The sequence below is a fragment of the Trematomus bernacchii genome, unplaced genomic scaffold (assembly GCF_902827165.1).
Source record: "Trematomus bernacchii unplaced genomic scaffold, fTreBer1.1, whole genome shotgun sequence".
In the NCBI taxonomy this organism is placed as follows: domain Eukaryota; kingdom Metazoa; phylum Chordata; class Actinopteri; order Perciformes; family Nototheniidae; genus Trematomus; species Trematomus bernacchii.
In genome coordinates, this window is record NW_022987564.1 from 10,570,446 (window position 1) to 10,585,281 (window position 14,836).

Consider the following 14,836-nt stretch of genomic DNA (forward strand, 5'->3'; position numbering starts at 1 on the left):
CTTTGACAGCTAATGCTCTCAGCAGGTAGGATCTGGCTTTAGAGATCTAGCTACAAAGGCCTTCTTTCAGGGAGTCAGAGCTCAAAGCTTAAATCAGGGTGTAAATGAGACAAAGGAGAACGATTTGGCTGAAGGAGAGAATGAGGTGAATGTGAGAAGTAGAGGGTGGGCACTTTTTCTGACTTACCCGTAGAAGGGATTGGGACTCCTCTTTAGCGGCTCCTCCCTTCTCCTGTCCTCCTCCTCCACTCCCTCCTCCTCCTCCACTCCCTCCTCCTCCTCCTCCTCCTCCCCCTGTGAACTGTGGGTGCATCCGGCTCTGTTTCTCCCCTCCACCTGCGCCTGCAGTGGCTCCTCCTGGCCTTCCTCCTCCATACAGCCTGGCATCTCCCAAAAGTGACTTGGTATCTCCCAAAAATGACTTGGTGTCTCCCAGGTAAACCATGCTAGGCGAAGTCACGCCTCTTTTCTGCTGCGAAGCCTCATGATTGGCTGAAACAAACGACAGTGAGAGGGGGGAGGAGAACAGAGAGGGGCTCCCACCTCCTGCTCCTCTGTCAGGTCCCATTCGCTCCTTAGGCACCCAGAGTAACCCGTGGGCCTGCTCACCTCCTCTCTCTCCCAGTCCTCTCGTCTCCCCGAGCACCCAGCCTTTCTCCCGCTCTCTTTCTTTCTCCTCACCTCCTTCACTTTTTACCACCCGTCCTGCCTCTTCTCGGCCTCCTTCGGCCAATCGTCCCTCAGGTGGTGCAAGGGAGTAAAGGAGGCGAAGATCCCCTTTGCTTTCCTCTTTAATGGCTAAGGTAGAGGGAGCTGAGCAACCATTGGCTAGGAGTGTTAACGAAGGCGTGAGTGAGGTGGGTAAGGAAGTCAATGACGAGTCATGGCAGTGGGCCGAGTTAAAATGGTCGAGGAGGGCTGACGAATCAGGAGCCGTGAAATCACAGCGTCGACAACGGCAACACGCGTGGACACGCCTGCAGAGAGAGAGAGAAAAGCTGAGTGAATGATCAACAAATAAATAAAAACTTTAATTCAGATCAGCATAATTCCACACATATACATAAATGGTGTTTTTGTAGGTTTTTCAACAGTTGAAAAATAGATGTTATTAGGAGTTATCTTTAATTCAACAGTGAGTGAGAAGTCATCACGGTAACACACCTTTTTTTGTTACTTCACAAATGAATTAACATTTAACTACATTATTTTGTCTGACCTTTCAATCGATTACAATTGTAAAAAGCATTCTAATAGCTTTTAATGCGCTGTATATGAAAGACATTCCAAAAATGTTTGCAATCGATCACATTTGGACGAAAAAAAAATCCACTTTCCTCCAACCACTCAGGTAGTTTCACAGAGCTGCGGCCAAAAAGTGACTCAGTGTTCCACTATATCACTATGAATTAGGACAAAACTACGATGAATGGAAATGAATCTGAATGACAAGAAATGAATCACCCATCAACAAACCACCATCACTTCCTGTTGGCAAGGCTCTGACTGAACAGCTATACACTTGATGGACAAGATCAGGGTTTTTCCTGGCTCAAAAAACTGTTTTGATGCTTCCTGTGCGGGGGAATAATCAATGGGCAATCGATAACAAGAACTTGGACTCCTGCATGTGGCGTCTGTAGGTGGGCACATTATGCGCAACTTCTACATTTTCAGGGCTTATAGGTAAAAAGTAAAACCTGTCAAATATACATATACATTTGTGAGTATATATACTGTATACACACACACACACACATATATATACATACTTATAGTACAATACCATTTTATATTTTGTGTCTACTAATATAATCAAATTAGTCGAATTTATCGATTATGCTGAAAGTACACTTTGAACAAAAAAAATTCCAACATGTCCTTATTATTTTAGTTTAGACAGAAGTAGGAGTCCATTTGGAGCATTGTTTTGTGCATGTTTGACTCAAAGTAGGATGAAAATGTTTCCACTTATTTAACTCACATCTCATCCAAAGCAGCAATTTGCTCGACACTACTGTTGTCTTCGCTTGAGTTTTTCTGAACAGTGACTTCTCATTACTGCCATCCTGCTATGGGAGTGTTTTATAACACTGGAATGTAATCATTCAAAAGATTTCATTGCAAACATCTAAGGACTATGAAATTGTCATTTTTCTGTTCCAGCCCTGCTCATGCATATGGATTCGTCATGAGAATCTGCCAAAACAATTCTCCATGCAGGAAAACACATAAATGAAACTTGAATGGACCAGTGTGTATTTTAAGAGAGGATCTGTTGGCAAAAATGGAAAATGATATATAATTTTAATTTTTTCATTAGTAAATAATCAGCTACATGTCTATTAGCCCAGAACAGACAAACCAAACACTGGCCTTTTAGTGGCCGCTTAAATGTAGTAATGCAAATGGACTTCAAGGCCACTGCAGAGGGTGTCTAACAGTTTTGTCCGACATGTTTTTTGCTAAATTTAGATAAAATTGTAATGACATGTAGGTTCAATCAATGAAATGTATACGTTTAAAATAAATGCGTGCTGATTTGTGCCTTTTTCTGTTGCCTCAGTTTCTCTGTATACATTATTTACTGTTCTGTCCCTATGTTGCCCTTTATCCAGTGCTGAAGCAAACAAACTTCCTAGGTAATGACAGATTCAAGTTGAGGCTTTAAAAAGCATCTTGATAAGATCAACCTAGTCAAGGTATTTGTAGAAATTTGTGAAATGTGTGTGAGTAAAGTACACCTTGTACCTAATGGACTTAAATGTCTCCAGATGCTGAACAAAGACACAGTGGCCTCTCTGTTTGTCATCACCATACACATGCAAGCACACACACTATGTATGTACATGGCCTGGTGCCCTCTTTTACTTGCCCTTTCACTGGTACTCACTCTCACACACACAAACATACACATGATAAATAATAAAAATCATATATATATATATTCATAAATATATATATATATATATATATATATATATATATATAAATCCTACATTCCACACAAGCAATGGTCCAATCCAACTTCACCCTGTCAACCGCTTTGTGTTTCTTGCATACATTAAATTAAAATGTAAAATGGGACATGACATCAAGTATTAGAAATACAAATTAAGAAACAGTCTAAAAGCATTACTTTTAGAGTTTTAAACTGTCCTTAAATAACGTGTTTCTTGTGTTCTTTATAAGTTACTTACACAATCATGAGTGGTAAGTAATAAGTAATCTACAAAATAAGAATGTGTCCAAGAAAATATTATATCCCCTAGATTAGAAATGTGTATGAATTAATGCTAATGTGTATGTCTGGTAAAATAATATAATTTTGCAGTAGTGGACTATGTAGTTTATGATAGCACACACTTAACTTGATCATGTTGTTAAAAAACATAGTTTCCTATTTGATTGTTTAGGCTTTAAATCTGCCTACAAAAGCCAACCGAAAACTATTTAATGCGATAGCAACAACCCTGCACATGCCACGCATGTTTAGCTTACGTATGTGCACCTTAAGTTGACAATCTAATAGGTCAGCATCAACTAAATGTCCATGTTAAGGGTCACAACCTCTGCAGTCTCTGAGGTCAACACACACCTGCATGTGTCACATCTACACACATACACAAACTAACCAAGTGCTAGTAATTACAGTGAGAGCAAGGCAGTATTTATTCAATACCAAAAGTTTTAAAAAAGAGTTTAGAAAGTGTAATAATGTTTTGAAGGCCAAACATTCTAAACCATCACAGGAAAGGCATGTGTTCTTGTGGGCTTGTGTCTGTACCTTACACACTTCAGTAGCTCAGTAAGGGTGTTTGTGTGTAGAAGTTGAAAGGGAGATTGATTAGTTTGCTTCACATGGTAACTTCTCTCCCCCGACACCTCAGGCCTTTGTTCCGAGCACCCTATAATTAAATCCTGAATTTTGTTGTCTGAAACTTGGTCTTGGAATCCTTTAGTGTTCAGGTGATTTTTACTGGTGGTGAGAAACTTTTTGGCTTTATTTCAGTTTTATTTGATTTTAACTCAGAGATTCAGAGCTAAGATTTTGTTAAGGACGTGAGTGGACTGTTGAATCCCCTCCACACTCTCCCATTCTGCCTCTTGCTTTGTCGCCTTTCTCTCACTTTCACCCTCGGTTTTTTGTCTTTCTTTCTCCTTGCCTCATACAATATATCGTCTTTTTTTTTCTTCCCTGTCTGTCTGTAACTCTTTTCCTTCACTCTCCATCTTCTTCTTTTCTCTGCTCTCACCATGAAATGAATCAAACCCTTAAATCTTTCATTGATTTGCAGCAGAAATCTGTATTAGATGGCTCTGTCAGACTGTCATTTTTTGTGTGTGTTTATGTGTGTGCCAGAAAGCAAGAACTTGTGTATGAGCATATATCAAGAAGCAATTCAGATCTGCAATCTAAATCAATACTTAGTCAAAAAGATTTCACACAATCCTGAGTTCCCTTTCAGCCTCACAGTCTGTATCCTGTCCCTACTTTCCCACTCCACCCCTCTCTTTTTCCCATCCCAACTCATAGCCTTCTCTATCATTTTCTGGCTATGACACTGTAAACTCATGTGTGTGTGGGCGTGAGTGTGGGCAACACATTGGCTCTGGAGTCTAGTCTGACCTTGTCAGGCTTTTAAAAGTCTGTGAAACTGAGCTTCTGACTTATTTACCATTAGACACATGCAGTCAAAAGAAAGCGTTTTACTGCTGAGCATCATATGAAAAATAAAACAGGTTCAAACTATCTTTAGTTTTTTGGTTATACACTGACAGGATGATCCTCTTTAGACAAAGATGCTCCAGGAAGGATAGTCAGTAAAAGTACCAGTTGCAGTCATAAATATAAGATAACACCTATTTTACAAATCAAAGTCTGTATACATGTCTTGGGGAGTATTACTGCAGAAGTAAAACAAGTTGTATAAAGCCTTTTGTGGCTCCAGAGGGAGCTGCAAGCAATTTAATTGCATCACTTGGGGAAAACTGAAACAAAAACATTGAAAAGGGAAAATATATCTGGCCTCTGTACCTGCTCTTCTTCTGTGCTTGAGGCTAGCTGCTCTAGGCTACATTTTCTGCTGCCATTATAACCCGACCTAATCTCTGACTGAAATATAGCCGTCAAGTTGCATTGTGCGTAACGTAGGCAGCAGGTTCTAGAAGGGAAGAATGTGTGGAATAAAAAAGAAATCTCGGGTTCTGCTGCATCAATTTTCATGCTTAAAGAAAACTGTCCATATCCAGTCTGGCGTTTATACAGGAGCAGTGCTAAATCGGTAGTGATGTATTTTCAGAGTTTCATGTCGCAGAGTTGATTCCAAGATTAGATTAAGCCATAGATAGCTCAGCAGGTAAGGGAACCTGGTGCTGATCTTCTGGTGAACAGAAAGTGAGAGCCTCATTTACAACTTCTGATAAGTTTCAAACTGTCAGTATTTGAAATGTACACAATTCTAGCACTGACAAAAGGCAATGTCATAAATCACAGAATGAAATGGGCAAAAAAATGTGTGATGGTATCCACAGGCTGAAATACTGCAAACAGAAACAAAACTATTATAGATCTGGAGAGGGGAAATAATCGAAAATTGGTATCTCAATTCAGTATAGATATAGTAAAATACTGAAAAACAACAAATCCGTGAATATCTATGAGTAAAACCTGGGGGAAAAAACATAATTTGGAATTATATAAAATACCAATAATAGTATTATATTTATGTTTTCCAATCCCATGTCTCTTACCTGTAGTGTCTGAAAATCTCTTCTTCCACTTCTGTGATAAAGTGACACTTTGTACAAGAGTACTCCTTCTCTTCTCCTCTCCCTCCTTCCTTGTCGCCCCCGACATCTTCTTCAGCCTTGACATGTGGGGATGCCCCCTTCAGGTTGATCAGGGTGTGGCAGCTCTCGTAATGCTGGAGCAACACGTCGATGTCGGTGGTGGCAAACGCACACTGATCACACAAGTGGGTGACACCTGGATAAAAAAAAAACAGGACCCAAGAGAAAACAGAGACAAAGGATGAAGATGATGACTCTATTGGTGGAATCTTTGGAATATTGGGTTGCAGATTAGAATTTTCGTTTAGGGTTCGTTTAGCATGAAACACTTGAAATAACTAAAGGATAAGTTCAAAAATAAAGTAGAAAGAAAGTGAGGTCAAATAAAAATTTCTGCTAAAAAGTTAGCAATGATTGAGAGTCAGAACTAAACATGTCAGATATATGTATCTCACACTGCACTGTAACTTTTATTCATGTACCTTTGTTATTCATAATCTGTGCTTTTAAATGAGTGTTTTTAAATGCCATTTTATAATATGTTTCTTAATGCTCTTAATGTCTTTCATTTTTGTAAAGCACTTTGAATTGCCTTGCGTTGAAAGGTGCTCTATAAATAAACTTGCCTTTCCTATTGACTTGCAAAAAAAGACAAAACATGCCCGATAATGTATGCCTTTGATTACCTTGTGTGACGACAGGATGTGCAGGGTTAGAGAGGTGAGAACTTGATCCGGAAATCACACCAGAGTCACCCCGAGGATAAGGAGGGGTCATGCTGGGGGAGGTGGAGGTGGCAGGTTTTGATCCCACGCTGTCCTGCTGCTTGGTGGACGTAGAAAACTTGGAGCAGCACTTAGGGCAGGTGGGTTTCCGACAGGCAAAGGGGTGAGACACCTATTGATGACACGATGTTTAGTGAGAAGTAGCATGGAACTTTGCATGTTTTAGTGACTGATAAAACTGTGTACGAGGTGAATTTTGACTATGTTTACTCTTGTTGTGATGGGATTGTGTTTTACACAGGTGATGTCAGAGGGGACCAGTATGAATGTGCATCATTAACTGAATGATGCCACCCCCAATTTTGGCTGTTAACCATCCTTTTTGCATTTTTAACAGCTGCAGCAGCCCTCGTTTTGGCAGCTGGCACAAAGGAGGGTGTGGAGTGTGTGTAGGTGGATTGGGGGGATTTTAACTAGGCTGCAAATTGGAACAATTAACTTTTACACTTGTTCATATATTACAGTTTATTTTCTTGTGCTTACAGAACAGCTCAATTCTAATTGCCAAGCAAACACCAATACACCGAGCAAATAAACATTTGAATATTTGATTAATCTCACCTCCCCTAGGTGCTTCTGGGGCTGACAGAGGCCCTGTGGACAGTACATGCAATGCTGAATGCAGCAGCGGTGGATGGAGTGATTGTGCTGGTAGTGCAGTAGTAACGGTGCTACTACGATCACATCAGCACTGTGGGCCATCGAGTACCGGAAATCACACAACTGACAGTTATAACTGGTCACGACTGCTTCTGAATCACTGCTGTTTGTGTCTCCTAGGAGCAGAAAACAGAGCAAAGGTCTGTTAAACAAAACTGTGTTTAGGAAGAAAAACAAGAGCCAGGAAACAAGCAGAGGCAAGTCGTGTCAAGCACTATAATCAATAAAAAGCAAGGGTCAAGTGTTATTGTAGTGCTTCTAACAGCAAATACTGTAACTACAAGTCAGTCTCGAGGAAGAGCATCATAAAAATTAACAATCATCAGACAGCTATTTCTTACACATGATCATTAATCTTATTCTCCATTAATGTAGACACTTTCTACTGAAAAACACGTGAAGCAATTTACAACCACATTTCACTTTCTCGTGTTTCATTACCTTGGCTCGTGCCGGAAGGGTTGGATGATAGATCTTTGCGGCTTTTGGAGGACACGTGGCCTCTCTCTCCTCCTTCTCTCCTCCCTCCTCTGTCCACCCCCCCAGGGTTAGAGTTACTGGGGCTCATCGTCCCTCCCGTGCTAATTCTGTGTCTTTGTTCATAGTGCTCTAACAGCTTCTCTGAGCCTCCTGACCACTCACAACTCCAGCTACAGAATTTACACCAATAATACGTCTGCACAGCATCGTGACCCGGTTCCCCTGTCCAGCTCGACGAATCAGAACACGCCCTGACTGGGATGTAGTACCCGGCCAAGGAATCGTCTTCCGCTCTCACTGCGACTCGCTCGGCTCCGTCCAAGATTTGACTCCTCCCCTTCCCCTGGTTGTCGTGCGTTGCCAGGTTATTGGAGGCCAGCAGGGGAGTGGTTGGCGGAGTTTTAACTTTGTTTGGATGCGAGGACACAAAATGTTGTTCAAGTTCTAAGGAATTACTGCCCATGTAGGTGAAGTTGCAGAACTTGCAGCGAAAGTACTTTGTGTTCCCCTGGCAGTCAGAGGTCTTTCGGCCAATCCCAATTAGCGTGCCACCTAGCGTCACCTGTTGACAGGCAGAAAAAAGAAAACTGTAACATCTGGATAAAAATCATATTTATCATACAGACATACTACTTGAATTTCCAAAACATGACTTGGCAACACCGCCATTACCACCAAATAATACATTCATCAATGTCATTTCTAAATCCTGGGCAGTATATTTTGGAGAGACGTGTGAAATGAGCTCACAACAAAGGTAATCCATCATTTTCTACATGTCACTGTAGATAATTAAAGGCTGCTCAAACCAACTGACCAATAACAAATCTATCAGGCTCTACTGTAGTATCGGGCCAAGATTTTTGCATTACTGAGCGAGCAACCTGACACTCGTCTGTTTTTTATTAGGTTAGCCCCTTGACTGTAGGAGATATATTGTGCTGCTGACTATACTGGTGAGCAGGCATGCTGGCGAGTCTTACACTGACATTAGACGTAAGACTTTAGTATATGGATTTGTATCTTTACAGATCTTTGATTTAATGCTGACTATTGGCAGTCTTGTAATGGAGGTTTGGCAAGAACAAAATGCAACCGGTAAGCTTCATTTTAGGTGAGCGAGGACATATGGTTATATCATTTTTTTCATTAAGCTTGATACTTCAAGTGCAAATGTCGTTTTGGTTATTATCTCAATTATTACATTATTGCGTACACTTTCTTTTCATGCTCTTCATTATGAACCACATTAATGTACTTTCAAAATGAACCTTCTATTATTCATTTGTTCTTGCCATCCAGGTCATCATTTGTACTCATCTGAAAAATAACACTGAGGAAATTATTCTTTCTCCCTTTTCATATTTAAAACCTGATTATTTAAACTCTCACTGTTTTTTTTATGGACAAGGAGCATGAGCAGGAAATAATAATAACTAACAGCTATTGCCTGAGCTCGTATACAGTCATTAAAGCATGTAGATAAAAAGAAAGCCACTAAAGACAGAGTAAGATGGCGAGGAATATTTTTCTTTTTAGATCATGCGGCAAAAAGAGCAAAATAAGTATTGCTTAATATGTGTTTGAACATTTCAGCTTTATTAAGGGAATACATTCAGAAGGCTAAATGAGAGCTATTACTGTGTGTGATCTCATAAAAGCAATCATCCAATCATCATGTCCCACAGACCCTGCCTTGGCAATTAGTGAACAGCCAAACATCAAGTAATTATAGCAAGCCAGACTGGACAGAAAGACACAAAGGGAAACATGAGAGGGAGAGGGAAGGACATAGAGAGAAACAAAGATACGTTGAAAGAAAAGTGGAGGAACAGAGAGGTGGAGTAAGAAGTAGTGGGCAAAGAAAAGAGGGAGAAGGTGAAGGAAAGACAAAGACAAATGATGAGAGAGACTACTGGAGAACAGAGATAGAAAAAGAAAGTTAAACGTGTCTGACAGCTGTTTCATTACACTGCCTTACAGTCGATTATAAGTACTGGTTTCAAAGCCTTTCTGTCTGTCTCTTCCACTCTCTTTTAACCTTTCCTCCTCCATCTCTCTTTCCTTCTCTCCCATATCCTTCTCCTCCCAGAGTCTCCTTTCCCGCAATGTCATTGGTTGACAGGGCATCTCGCCTTAGCAAATGACAACATGGAATTTTCCAAACGTGGGCGGGAGAGAGAAAAAGCAAGCGAGGGATGGAGAGAATAGAGACCCCTTTCATTCGTTTTTTTTCTTATACTTTCACTTTTTCTTCATAATGACGACTTAAGCCCACTGGATTTTCTATTTCTGAATTGGTGCGTGTGTGTGCTTGACTGCTGTGTGTATCTGCGTCCATTACGTGACTTACTGCCATTACAGACTTCTTTAAGTGAAATGAAACTCCATGACTATTCCTTATACGTGCACACATAAACACGCACGTTTGTTAGATCATCTTGTTTACATGTTTCAGACAAAACCCTACTGTTCACGCAACTGTAACGTCGTTAACGTTGACGCAATTTTTAAGTCTGAGGCAAAGTCTATTTTATGGTTATTTGGGAAGTTATATGTGAAATGGCTTATTAGCTGATGAGAAATGGGATATTATAACCTCTAAAAATCATGGAAAACAATTATGAGGCTGCAATATATGTACAGAACATATTGCATTTGTCATAAAACTTGAAATCAACTCGGTAAGTAAACGTATTCATTAAATTCGATGAGGCCAAAAATGCTTTGGGTAATTCTACCCATGGCTTCAATGATCTAAATCATTGAAGCCATGCATTTATCCACACATTGATTGTCAGATCTGTTTTGTCCAGACTGCAGGTGTGAATTTAATTTGACTTTTGAATGTGCTCTGATGGAGTATTATATAACAACGTACAAATTAAATAATCTTTTTAATATATGAAGGACATTTCTCTTGAAGGAAGTATGAATTCCTGTCATTATCCTGCTAAGCAGCTCCCAACGGATACCGGTCCTTGTTCAAATTCTTTACAAATTGAGTCCTGAATATGAGGGATTAGCGCAGGATATGCATTTATTAGCCATCATTTAAAACACTATGATGAATACGGTGCTTGTGTATGTACAAATGCATTGCCTCCAAGTGATTTGTGAAGCAGACGGTGAACCTGTTAGAGTGTGTGTGCCGGAGCACGGATGTACATGTCTGTGCAGCCCGTTGCCAGGTGCGCTATTTTCCTACCTTTCTGTGTCTGTCTGTCCATCTGTCAGTCTATAAAACTTTATAACGTGCACCACAATGCCTCTCTGTCCAAATCACACACACACTCTGTTACAAATCTGTTGCAGATTGTTCGACCCAATAAATTACTCAGTTCAGTTATGGGCCCAGATTCACAGATTTATTACAAGAAATGCTTATAGTGAATTGTTAACTCAATCAATGTGTCAAGTGTTTTGGATCAAAGTTTCTAACCCATACTGAGTTCTTTAAAGTGTTCTAATACAGTATGTCAAACTATATCATGCAGCAATGTGAGTGTTATTGCAATGTCTTTTAAAAGTTGGGTATTGTTCAAAAACAAGTAGAAACAGTCCAAGTAACTTTGATATCAATGAGAGGAATGCTACATATTCTGAATTTTTCTGTCACAGAACGGAAGGCATTTTTTTTGTAAATAATGAAAAGCAGATGCAAAGATGTTAAACAGATGCATTAGTACTGCATTGTATCTAAAGCTGTAGATCTTTCTGTGTTTTTCAAAGCTGGTCACTCTCACTGTTTGATATATATTTATGGACCCATCTCTGTTGCTATGACTCCAGTGGTATCTTATCTTTTGAATTGAATGTCCGTTTGGTATGCTTTGAAAGTGAACTTTAATGAAATGACCACACATTGTTTGCAGCCACTGTAAACATGGTCCTCTCACAGAAGAACATAGATATATTAAACTAAATCAACGTACAGCAAATGCCCCAACTGTACTGTACACTTTTCTAATAAGTCAGGCTTTTTATTGGACTGAGGAGAACAAGGATTTTACTCAACAAGCAAGTCTAAGTTCCATCCGTTGACTGCTTTACCCTCTTTCCAGTTAATTCAATGCCAAACAAGAAAAGTTGAGCCATTTTTAATAAGTAATTTCCTCTATGGTTTTTTGTTATCACTTTTCTTTTTACTTAGATTTTTCTTGTTACTTATTGTGGAGGTGGCTCTATTTCTGCTTGCTTTGTGTAGAGGTTTTGTGTTAATGGTACGCATGCATGTTTAGTGCGAGTGGGGGGAAAAAAAGGTGTGCAACATCACACATTTTAAATCTATTCATTTGTGCTTTTGACTGTGTGGAGTGCTTACCTGTATGTCATAGGTGCCATTCATCATAACAGCCCTGTGCTGTTGAATGTGCACATCTGGTCTCGTCTTCCCCAACTCTTTGGCTTGGATCCTCTGGCCCTGTCCTGCCTGTATAGTATCTGGGAGCAGAAACACAAGCAGGGGTCAGAGGTGTAGAAGAAGATAAACAGAGAGGGGTCAGACTGCCAGAGAGACACACAAATGTCAGGATATGTCTGATTTCTGGGAAGAAGGAAAACTTTAGATCAACAAGTTATTGTTGAAGACAACTGCAATCGGAGCATACTGAAAAAACAACTTAACAAAATCTAAATAAATAAAACGTTCCCCTACAATTTAAGAAAACTTGATCCAGCAGTGTATCCAGAATGTTTATATATGTACAGCTATTTCATGCAAATGTGGATATAAGAGCTGCAAATATAAAACACCATGGATACAAAGCAACTCAAGTGAAGACATAGAGCTGGAGTTACCTAGAGGTGTGTGTTGGGGGGCCATGTTGTGGAGGGCCAGGATGTGTGTGTCGAGGGCAGCATCCTGCCGTGTGCGGTTGTGCAGACCCAGGTGATACTTCCTAAAGTGCTTCACCAGGTCAGCGGGGTCGTTGCCATAGTAACCGTAACCGCACACGTTGCACTTGAAGTCCTGGAGTTTGGGCGAGGGGCTGGAGGACAGCGGAGGGGTGTCGGTTGTCGACTCCTCCTCTCCTTCCTGTCTGGGGAGGAGGAGGAGGTGGGGAGCGGAGAGATTGTCGGCCTCCCCTCTGTCTCTGTCGCTCCTCTCCCCCTCCTCTACCCCCTTCTCCCCATCCTCAGCCTCCGACTGGCTCTCGGGTCTGTCAGTCAGTGCCGCTCCCGCCTTTCTGGCTCTCCCCCCTCCCCTTCTCCTCCTCCCTCTCTCTTCATTGCTGTAGGGCTCGCCCACGGATGAAGGAGAGACGGACGAGGACACGCACTCGCTCTCCCCCTCCTCTTCCTCCTGCTCCTCATCTCCTCTGATCCGATCGGAGGACTCTGGTTCGGAGGGTCGGTTTATTCGTTCGGCCTCCGCTCCTACTCTCCCCTCCTCCTCTCCTTCCTCTTCCTCTTCTCCTGCTGGCCTCCTCCCCTCTTCTTCCTCCTCCTCCTCCTCACCTCCAACACTCCGGATAGGGGGATTCTTCTTCCTCACCATCTCTGAAAAATGAAAAGAGACAGAAAAAAAGTCAGTTTGATGTTTTGTTGGCATTGACTAAAGCATAAAGGCATTGTTTATGAATACAAGTTCTGCTTGAGATGAAAATATCGAGCAGATTTTCATAATCCCTTTAAATCAAGAAACTAAGAGATCCAAGGTGTCTGCACGACTCCGGAAATATAATATGGAGTACAGACACAAACGCAAGCAAATACAGTTTTTTGACAATGATGTATGTGTACAGAACAGCTTTGATTCAATTTACAAACTTCTTTGAATGCTAAAATCTGTGACAATCCTCAACCACAAACCTCGTCAAAGAAAAACAGTCCCGGCAAATCAGAAACATCTCAGCTGGGAGACATTTTTTTTTGTGTGTGGGGATGTTTGTCGCATCCTTTAAGTGAAACTTTTTTTGCCTTTTTATCCCGCGCTTAAACCAGGGAGTGAATCTTTTTTATCGTTATGGAAACCATCCGTGAGAATCTTCAACACATGACCACATCAAAACGCAAACCATATCAGAGGGACGGGAGAGGGAGGGGTGGTGGAGAGAGGGTGAGGCAGAAATGGGGGAGACAGGGAGATGAGAGCGAGACAGGGAGAGAGGCCAACAGACAACCACATCAAACCCCACACCCAATATCAGAAAGATGGATGAGCGAGGCGGCAGACTGCAATTCATCCCCTCCAGCACTCATTTCTCTTTCCTGCATCTCTGCCTTTCATTCATTTTCTGGCTCCCAAAATGTTCATTTTCTCATCTCTTCTGCGTCACCTCCTGTCCTTCATTTTCCCTGCTCGTCTTTATTCTCCTTTTGTCTGATTTCTCTATCATTTTAAATCCCATTACTCAGATTTTCTCTACATCAACCCGTCACCACCATTATAATCAGTGTAAAATACTTCTTCAAGCTAAAAAAAAAGCACTTACAAATGCATTTACCTTGCGTTTCAGTCCGTTATTTAAAATTCTCTAGTGCCCTCTTTCGCATGTCAGAATAACTGCGACAATAATTTCATCATTAAAATGTTTCTTTCTGTTGCTGCCATCTCCCCCCTCTGTTGTCCCTCTTCCCCCACTGTCTCTCCCCTCCCCTCCCTTATAATCACTATACAAAGCCATCAAATAACTAACCATGTGTTTTATGTTAAACCATAATGTTCCTTTTGTTTGAAAAGAGAACAATTGTGGTCGTTCTGTTCACAACAGAGTCATGACAGAGAGATACTGCGCGCGAGTGTGTGTGTGTGTGTGCGTGTGTGTGTGAGCAAGCATGTTTATTTGTGGTCATTCAGTTGATATTCAGTGGTAATCCCAGTCAACCCATTGACCCATAGGCTGGTGCTGTGTGTGTGTGTGTGTGTGTGTGTGTGTGTGTGTGTGTGTGTCCAAGTGAATGTGTGTGTTTGTTTGCTTGTGTGTGTGTTTGTTAATAAACACAGTGAAACCCAACATATGCCTGATAGACGCCAACAACTGATCACTTTTAGATCAATACAACATGAGGGGGAACGTGTGTGTGTGTGTGTGTGTGTGTGTGTGTGTGTGTGTGTGTGTGTGATGCATGTTTGATGATGTGTGTGGAATGAGATAGCATGCGTGCGACCCTGT

The 14,836-nt window shown here is 41.1% G+C and overlaps 1 protein-coding gene across 2 annotated transcripts in view; it reads right to left on the reverse strand.

Annotated features, from left to right (window-relative positions):
• trps1 (trichorhinophalangeal syndrome I) overlaps positions 1-14,836 on the reverse strand; it is a 106,264-nt gene that overhangs the window by 45,241 nt on the left and 46,187 nt on the right. For both annotated transcript variants that reach the window (XM_034124880.1, XM_034124881.1), the window contains exons 3-9: positions 12,519-13,220; positions 12,043-12,161; positions 7,680-8,280; positions 7,140-7,354; positions 6,480-6,690; positions 5,755-5,989; positions 188-977 (exon numbers count right to left, since the gene is read on the reverse strand). In XM_034124880.1, the coding sequence (XP_033980771.1) occupies positions 188-977; positions 5,755-5,989; positions 6,480-6,690; positions 7,140-7,354; positions 7,680-8,280; positions 12,043-12,161; positions 12,519-13,220 (2,873 nt within the window). The remainder of the gene's footprint in view (positions 1-187; positions 978-5,754; positions 5,990-6,479; positions 6,691-7,139; positions 7,355-7,679; positions 8,281-12,042; positions 12,162-12,518; positions 13,221-14,836) is intronic.